The following is a 10247-nucleotide window of genomic DNA, read 5'->3' as shown; positions in this document are numbered from 1 at the left end:
CCTGCCCAGGTTCGAACCCCGGGCGCGGCCTTTGTCCCACACCCAGCCCAGGTGTTCATCCTCCTTACGGGGCCGGCCCGGAACACTCGAAGGTCACGCAACTCGGTTCGTGAGACGATGAAGGACTCCACGAATGATCTCGTTCGTGGCTGGTCGTGGTCTGGCACGACCCTCTCCCCCCCACCCCACTCCCCGGTACGGGAGCAGTTAGTGGTACGACGGTACGACGCCTTGAACACGACGGTACGACGCCTTGAACACGACGGTACGACACCTTGAACACGACGGTACGACGCCTTGAACACGACGGAACGACACCTTGAACGCGACGGTACGACACCTTGAACACGACGGTACGACACCTTGAACACGACTGAACGACACCTTGAACACGACGGTACGACTCTGGAACACGACGCTATGACGCCTTGAACACGACGCTACGACGTCTTGAACACGACGCTACGACGCCTTGAAAACGACGGTACGACGCCTTAAACACGACGCTACGACGCCTTGAGTACGACGCCTTGAACACGACGCTACGACACCTTGAACACGACGGTACGACCTTTGAATACGACGGTACGACGCCTTGAACACGACGGTACGACACCTTAAACACGACGGTACGACGCCTTGAACACGACGCTACGACTCCTTGAACAAGACGCTACGACGCCTTGAACACGACGCTTGAACACGACGCTACGACGCCTTGAACACGACGCTACGACGCCTTGAACACGACCGTACGACACCTTGAACACAACGGTACGACGCCTTGAACACAACGGTACGACGCCTTTAACACGACGGTACGACTCCTTGAACACGACGCTACGACGCCTTGAACACGACGCTACGACGCCTTGAACACGACGCTACGAAGCCTTGAACACGACGCTACGAAAACTTGAACACGACGGTGCGATACCTTGAACACGACGGTACGACCTTTGAACACGACGGTACGACACCTTAAAGACGACGGTACGACCTTTGAACACGACGGTACGACACTTTAAACACGACGATGCGAAGCCTTGAACACGATGGTGCGACACCTTAAACACGACGGTACGACGCCTTGAACACGACCGTACGACGACTTGAACACGACGGTACGACACTTGAACACGGACGGTGCGACACCTTGAACACGACGGGTACGACTCCTGGAACACGCCGGGTACGACGCTTGATCACGACGGTACGACTATTTGAACACGACGTATCGAGCCACCTTGAAAACGACGGTACGACTCTGGAAACACGAACGGTACGGACACTTGACACGACGGTACGAACCCTGAAAAGCGACAGTACGGACGTCTGAACAACGGACGGTAGACACCTTGAACACGGACGGTACGACGTCTTGAACACGAAGGTACGACGCCTTGAACACGAACGTACACCGCCTTGAACACCGACGGTACGACACCTTGAACACGAATACGACGCCTTGAACAGATAGTGCCACACCTTTGAACACGATTGAACGACGCCTTGAACACGACTTACGACTCGAGCACGACGGACGACAGCCTTGAACACGACGGTACGACGCCTTGAACACGACGGTACGACACCTTGAGCGCGACGGTACGACTCTTGAACACGACGGTACGACGCCTTGAACACGACGGTACGACGCCTTGAACACGACGGTACGACGCCTTGAACACGACGGTACGACGCCTTGAGCACGACGGTACGACACCTTGAACACAACGGTACGACACCTTGAACACGACGGTACGACTCTTGAACACGACGGTACGACGCCTTGAGCACGACGGTACGACACCTTGAACACAACGGCACGACACCTTGAACACGACGGTACGACACCTTGAGCGCGACGGTACGACGCCTTGAACACGACGGTACGACGCCTTGAACACGACGGTACGACGCCTTGAACACGACGGTACGACGCCTTGAACACGACGGTACGACGCCTTGAACACGACGGTACGACGCCTTGAGCACGACGGTACGACACCTTGAACACAACGGTACGACACCTTGAACACGACGGTACGACACCTTGAGCGCGACGGTACGACTCTTGAACACGACGGTACGACGCCTTGAACACGACGGTACGACGCCTTGAACACGACGGTACGACGCCTTGAGCACGACGGTACGACACCTTGAACACAACGGTACGACACCTTGAACACGACGGTACGACTCTTGAACACGACGGTACGACGCTTTGAACACGACGGTACGACGCCTTGACCACGACGGTACGACACCTTGAACACCACGGTACGACACCTTGAACACGACGGTACGACTCTTGAACACGACGGTACGACGCTTTGAACACGACGGTACGACCTTTAAGCACGACAGTACGGTCATTGGGCGTACCACAGACGTCACGTCGTCAGGGCCTGACGGACGTAGGAGCAACGAGTTCACCCCCCAACCCCCCCCCCCCCCCATTGGATGTGCCTACCGTGACCTTATCATTCCCTGGTAATGTGGGAGAGTGGGGCGGGGCGGGGCGGGGCTGGGGCACTGCTGGGACGGAGCACCCCACACCCCACCCCACCCCCTGATGCACCAGCCCTGACGCCCACCACCTCCACCACAGCGGCTGGGGGGGGGGGGGGGGGGCAACCTCAGGGGGGGGGAGGGGGGCATGGAACACGAAGAGCCTCATCGTTGTTGTGATCAGATGTATGTACGTCTTGAGGGATGCGCTGGTCTGTGTCTCTCGTGAGGAGAATGGTCACGGAAGCGCGCGGGGTCTTCGTGGCGCCGCCACCTCGCTGATGCGGGAAACGGCGATCAAGTATTGTGATAATGATAATGGGATATATATATATATATATATATATATATATATATATATATATATATATATATATATATATATATATATATATATATATATATATATATATATATATATATATCCCTGGGGATAAGGGAGAAAGAATACTTCCCACGTATTCCCTGCGTGTCGTAGAAGGCGACTAAAAGGGGAGGGAGCGGGGGGCTGGAAATCCTTCCCTCTTGTTTTTTTTTTTTTAATTTTCCAAAAGAAGGAACAGAGAAGGGAGCCAGGTGAGGATATTCCATCAGAGGCCCAGTCCTCTGTTCTTAACGCTACCTCGCTAATGCGGGAAATGGCGAATAGTATGAAAGAAAAAAAAGAATATATATATATATATATATATAGATAGAGAGAGAGAGAGAGAGAGAGAGAGAGAGAGCGTACATGAGATGGTCGGGGTGCTCACTTGCCCGTGTCGTCTCATCGAACTTGGAAAGAAAACGAAAACTTATCACAGTCTTGGATGTCCTGGCACCTCGCTGTGTGCAGACACACACACGGCCGTGACCTGGGGTCGTCTGGTGACATGACGGGGCTGTGGGGGTGACCCTTGACCTCACACTGACCCTAACCTCGTAAGGGAATGACCCTTAACCTCACACTGACCCTAACCTCGTGAGGGAGTGACCCTTAACCTCACACTGACCCTAACCTCGTGAGGGAGTGACCCTTGACCTCACTCTGACCCTAACCTCGTGAGGGAGTGACCCTTAACCTCACACTGACCCTAACCTCGTAAGGGAGGGAGTGACCCTTAACCTCACACTGACCCTAACCTCGTGAGGGAGTGACCCTTAACCTCACACTGACCCTAACCTCGTGAGGAAGTAGTGACCCTTAACCTCACACTGACCCTAACCTCGTGAGGGAGTGACCCTTAACCTCACACTGACCCTAACCTCGTAAGGAAGTAGTGACCCTTAACCTCACACTGACCCTAACCTCGTGAGGGAGTGACCCTTAACCTCACACTGACCCTAACCTCGTAAGGGAGTTATGACCCTTAACCTCACACTGACCCTAACCTCGACCCCATGAGCACCAGCCACTCCCACCACTCCTCCACTGCTGGTGTGTGTGTGGCTTCATATGACCTTGGTCGTGGCCCTCAGTAAGTGGCAGTATAATACACCTGACCTTGTCACTTCACCGCTGAACACCTCAATAGGTCTCAGACATGGACAGGTTTTGATAACCAGGAGCTTCAATTGACACCCTCGCCAGCATGACCCACTCTCTTCACAAACCCAGCATTATAAAGAATACTTATTCAAATTCTTATTCATGTGTATTTACATATTTAATTCTTCCGAGATGGTAACTCATTTTCACGTGTATTTAGATATTCAAATCTTCCGAGGGAAGGTAACTCATTTTCACGTGTATTTGGATATTCAGATCTTCCGAGGGGAGGTAACTCATTTTCACGTGTATTTAGATATTCAGATCTTCCGAGGGAGTAAGAAACTCATTTTCACGTGTATTTAGATATTCAGATCTTCCGAGGGGAGGTAAGAAACTCATTTCCACACAAGAATTAGTACGAACAGGATTTCGTCTTGGCCGACGACACTTGTAAGTTGATCATCATGTGGACAAGAACCATGTTAACCTGGGATGCGACTTGCGAGTGTTAGTTGTGAAGCCACACGTTAGGTATGGCTAGTTAATGGCCAGGACTTACCTCTCTTGGTCGACTTCCTGAAGCTTCGGGTTCTAGGAGGGGGTACCGGCGGAGGCGGCTCCTGCGCTGCAAGTGTGAGGGGAGAAGAGTGGGCAACTCCTGCCGAAGACGTCAGCTGGACAGCAGAAGGGGAAGAAGGAGGATGAAGAGAAGGAGAAGTTACCGTAGGAGTGCTATTGCTACTGGTGGCTACGGGTGCAGGCGACGCTGGGGTGGCCGACGTCTTCCTACCTGGGGCTGACAAAGATATGAACATCTTAGACGTGAGGGACGGGCTACTCAAGGGAGCTACGGACGTACCGATAGAGAAAGACTCGGATGGAGGCGTCGCGATGCCAGCGGTAGCGGTAGCCAGCGGGAGGACGTCACTGCTGTTGGAAACCGTGTTGCTGAAGGTGACGCGGTTGTGAGGGGGAAAGACCCCGCTGGAGGAGGACCTCGAGAGCGGAGCCTGGGTGCTCGTCTTCAGGATGCCTGACGAAGAAGACTTGGCGACCCCGCCGGGAGGAGTGAACCCCGACGGAATGAAGATCTCCGACGAGGATTTCATGACTCCGGAGGAGGAGTGGGGAGTGTTCGAGGCCGCGAGGGACGAGGCCATGGAGGTGCCCTTGGTTCTGTTGAGGAAGGGAAGGAGGCTGTCAACTGAGCGTGGATCAGTTTAGATGATCTTAATCTATGACATTATTTATGACGTATAGACACGATCCTCTCAGCCTTGATGGTTGCACGCACGCCGAGGAAGTAGTTGCTGGACGCACGACAACTTACCCCCAAATACACACACTTCCCAATAATTCATCCATTTCCTTGACAGGTTAAGAATTGCTGGCTGATGAGCTGATAAATTCTCGGGAAAATATGTTAGTGGAAGTGGAGAGCTGTGCCAGCAATATGGAAGGCATATAGAGGGAAAATGTGTGTGTCTGCGAGTGTGTGGGAGGGGATGAGTGCTTGGAACCACTGAAGAATGCCATTCCGACGTTTAGGCTATAGTGTGCCAGGGACGAAAGGAGTTGTGGTGGCCAGGGTGGGAGTAGTGGTGGTTAGGGAGGGTTTGGTGGGCAAGATGGGAGGGTTTTGTGGTGGTGGTGGTGGGGAGGAGCAAGCAGACGAGGACCCAAATCTTCTAATACACTGAGCTATTGAGCTGTAGTCATCATGTTAGTAACACCACTGACGCAGTGTACGCTCGGACTTCGGAACGGCAGTAACGTCTCTAGTTTGGAAATCATACACTAACCTAGAGTGCCACACTCACCTGACGGTGGCACACGCACCTGGCGGTGCCACACTCACCTGATGGTGGCACACTCACCTGGCGGTGCCACACTCATCTAGGGTGCCACACTCACCTAGGGTACCACACTCAACTGGCTTTGCCACACTCACCTGATGTGTCACTCTCACCTGGTGTGCCACACTCACCTGGGGTGTCACACTCACCTAGGATGCCACACTCACCTGGGGGCCACACTCACCTAGGGTGCCACACTCACCTGAGCGCTACACTCACCTGGGATGCCACACTCACCTGGGGTGCCACACTCACCTAGAGCGCCACTCACCTGGGGTGCAACACTCACCTGGGGCGCCACACTAACCTAGGATGCCACACTCACCTGGGGTGTCACACTCACCTGGGTGCCACACTCACCTATGGAGCCACACTCACCTGGGGTGCCACACTCACCTAGGGTGCCACACTCACCTGGGGCGCCACACTCACCTGGGGTGCCACACTCACCTGGGGTGCCACACTCACCTGGGGTGCCACACTCACCTGGGGTGCCACACTCACCTATGGAGCCACACTCACCTGAGGTGCCACACTCACCTAGGGTGCCACACTCACCTGGGTGCCACACTCACCTGGGGTGCCACACTCACCTGGGGTGCCACACTCACCAGGGGTGCCACACTCACCAGGGGAGCCACACTCACCTGGGGTGCCACACTCACCTGGGGTGCCACACTCACCTGGGGTGCCACACTCACCTATGGAGCCACACTCACCTGGGGTGCCACACTCACCTGGGTGCCACACTCACCTGGGGCTACACTCATCTAGGGTGCCACACTCACCTGGGGTGCCACACTCACCAGGGGAGCCACACTCACCAGGGGAGCCACACTCACCTGGGGTGCCACACTCACCTGGGGTGCCACACTCACCTGGGGTGCCACACTCACCTGGGGTGCCACACTCACCAGGGGAGCCACACTCACCAGGGGTGCCACACTCACCAGGGGAGCCACACTCACCAGGGGTGCCACACTCACCAGGGGAGCCACACTCACCTGGGGTGCCACACTCACCTGGGGTGCCACACTCACCTGGGGTGCCACACTCACCTATGGAGCCACACTCACCTGAGGTGCCACACTCACCTATGGAGCCACACTCACCTGGGGTGCCACACTCACCTGGGTGCCACACTCACCTGGGGTGCCACACACCTGGGGTGCCACACTCACCTGGGGGCTACACTCATCTAGGGTGCCACACTCACCTGGGGTGCCACACTCACCTGGGGTGCCACACTCACCTAGGGCGCCACACTCACCTGGGGTGCCACACTCACCTGGGGTGCCACACTCACATGGGTGCCACACTCACCTATGGAGCCACACTCACCTGGGGTGCCACACTCACCTGGGGTGCCACACTCACCTGGGGTGCCACACACCTAGGGTGCCACACTCACCTGGGGCGCCACACTCACCTGGGGTGCCACACTCACCTGGGGTGCCACACTCACCTGGGGTGCCACACTCACCTGGGGAGCCACACTCACCAGGGGTGCCACACTCACCAGGGGAGCCACACTCACCTGGGGCGCCACACTCACCTGGGGTGCCACACTCACCTGGGGCGCCACACTCACCTGGGGGCTACACTCATCTAGGGTGCCACACTAACCTGGGGTGCCACACTCACCTGGGGTGCCACACTCACCTGGGTTGCCACACTCACCTGGGGTGCCACACTCACCAGGGGTGCCACACTCACCTGGGGTGCCACACTCACCTGGGGTGCCACACTCACCTGGGGTGCCACACTCACCAGGGGAGCCACACTCACCAAGGGAGCTACACTCACCTGGGGTGCCACACTCACCAGGGGAGCCACACTCACCTTGGTGCCACACTCACCTGGGGTGCCACACTCACCTTGGTGCCACACTCACATGGAGTGCCACACTCACCTGGGGTGCCACACTCACCTGGGGTGCCACACTCACCAGGGGAGCCACACTCACCTGGGGTGCCACACTCACCTGGGGAGCCACACTCACCAGGGGAGCCACACTCACCTTGGTGCCACACTCACCTGGGGTGCCACACTCACCTTGGTGCCACACTCACCTGGGGTGCCACACTCACCTGGGGTGCCACACTCACCTGGGGGCTACACTCATCTAGGGTGCCACACTCACCTGGGGTGCCACACTCACCTGGGGTGCCACACTCACCTGGGGGCTACACTCATCTAGGGTGCCACACTCACCTGGGGGCTACACTCATCTAGGGTGCCACACTCACCTGGGGTGCCACACTCACCTGGGGTGCCACACTCACCTGGGGGCTACACTCACCTGGGGTGCCACACTCACCTGGGGTGCCACACTCACCTGGGGGCTACACTCATCTAGGGTGCCACACTCACCTGGGGTGCCACACTCACCTGGGGTGCCACACTCACCTGGGGGCTACACTCATCTAGGGTGCCACACTCACCTGGGGTGCCACACTCACCAGGGGAGCCACACTCACCTGGGGTGCCACACTCACCAGGGGAGCCACACTCACCAGGGGAGCCACACTCACCTGGGGTGCCACACTTACCTGGGGTGCCACACTCACCTGGGGTGCCACACTCACCTAGGGTGCCACACTCACCAGGGGAGCCACACTCACCTGGGGTGCCACACTCACCTGGGGTGCCACACTCACCTGGGGTGCCACACTCACCTGGGGTGCCACACTCACCTGGGGTGCCACACTCACCAGGGGAGCCACACTCACCTGGGGTGCCACACTCACCTGGGGTGCCACACTCACCTGGGGTGCCACACTTACCTGGGGTGCCACACTCACCTAGGGTGCCACACTCATCTAGGGTGCCACACTCACCTGGGGTGCCACACTCACCTGGGGGGCGCGACAGGGTGGTTGAGGTGGGTGTCACTGCCTGTAGGGGGCCGGTACCCCCTGCTGGCGGCGTAGGTGCTGCTGGTGTACACACTGCTCCTGTAGGAGGAGGACATGAGAGTTCAGGTCACCACACCCAACAGCTGACGACACCCTCCCCACCCTCCTCCTCCTCCACTTCTGTATGCCGTCAATAGTCACAATCATCAACTCAGTCTATCCATTTCTCTTACATACTTAAGTGTACCTTTTACGAAAAGTGTCATTACTGAATTTCATGATCATGGGTTCGAGTTCTTCCACATTTGCATACTTCGAAAACCTGTCGACAGTCGATGTGAAACTCGTCTAGCAACTTGACTGTTTCAATCAAGTCACTCTTTACTCCTCTCTCTTCCATAGGGGATTGATTGATGGCCTTTGATCTCTCACTGTAACTCAGCTGTCTTAACTCTGGCTCAGTCTTTGTTGCCTTCCTCTGTATTTTTTCTTGTTAGCTTGTTGTACTTATGTGCGATGACCAGACTTAATTAAACATATTCCAGTTTTAGCCTAGAAGACGCTGCGAGCAGTAGCTGGATGTTTCTGTACCCATGTTGAACGCGAATGTAGTATTTACCAGCAGAGAGTTTGTCTCCGTAACAGCTTTCATACAGTGGAGCTCTGGCAGTAGGTTAGGTATAGTGTCGACTCCCAAGTCTCGCTCACCCAGAGATTCCTACGGTATATTTCCTTATAGAAAGTATTCATATCGAGGCCTTGTGTCACTCTGTCCCATCCTTAGTACTTTGCGTTTCATCGGGTTGAATGTCATCCACCATGTTATCAGAGCAACATTGGAGCTTGTCTAGGTTCCACTGTAAGTTGATGCAGTCTCCATCATTCTTTATGACCATCATGACCTTGGCATCATCTGCAGAACATATTCAGGTATGAGTCCACGTCCTTCTGGCGATTCATTTACCCAGATCAAGAACTATGGTCCCAGGAGCAAGCCTTGTGGCACTCCACCGGTAACCCAAACCCATTCTGAGGTGGTTCCTTTGACATGCGCCCTTTTTTTTGTACCTTTCCACTAAGGTAATTTTCCATCTACAGAAGGACCCCTCTTCTTCATGCCTAATGACCCAGCTGCCTTTACCAGCCTGGTGTGTAGCACAGTGTTTTCGAACAGTTTAGATGCTTTTCTTAAGACCTCTCTATTCAGTCTGGCTGGTGGTGGGGCTATAGTGCCTCCCACTGTGAGCACACTTGCCAGCTTATCATTCAGCTTAGCTTTACACTATCCATTACGAGTCGTCGCTCCGAATCGCTCAGCGGCATTACAGCTGCTCTTGAACTGACAATTTACCCTTAATGAATTGATGGAAAAATCTATTGTATCGTCTTGTGCCTCGGCCACAACTCTCTCTCTCTCTCTCTCTCTCTCTCTCTCTCTCTCTCTCTCTCTCTCTCTCTCTCTCTCTCTCTCTCCTTCCCCCCAAAGAGCTTCTCTGCTCATCCTTTCTTATCCTGCTGTACTCGATCCTTGCTCTCGTACACACT

At 55.4% G+C, this 10247-nt stretch overlaps 1 protein-coding gene across 5 annotated transcripts in view; it reads right to left on the bottom strand.

Moving 5' to 3' along the window:
• LOC139748633 (uncharacterized) overlaps positions 1-10247 on the bottom strand; it is a 460904-nt gene that overhangs the window by 269864 nt on the left and 180793 nt on the right. For 4 of the 5 annotated variants that reach the window (XM_071661833.1, XM_071661836.1, XM_071661831.1 and 1 more), the window contains 2 exons: positions 8703-8801; positions 4848-5164 (listed from right to left, as the gene is read on the bottom strand). In XM_071661833.1, coding sequence (XP_071517934.1) covers positions 4848-5164; positions 8703-8801 — 416 coding nt within the window. The other variant, XM_071661837.1, reaches the window with a different exon arrangement.

This window comes from Panulirus ornatus, chromosome 5, assembly GCF_036320965.1.
Source record: "Panulirus ornatus isolate Po-2019 chromosome 5, ASM3632096v1, whole genome shotgun sequence".
NCBI lineage: Eukaryota > Metazoa > Arthropoda > Malacostraca > Decapoda > Palinuridae > Panulirus > Panulirus ornatus.
The sequence above is the reverse complement of the archived record's forward strand: the minus strand, read 5'-3'. Positions and strand labels throughout refer to the sequence as shown.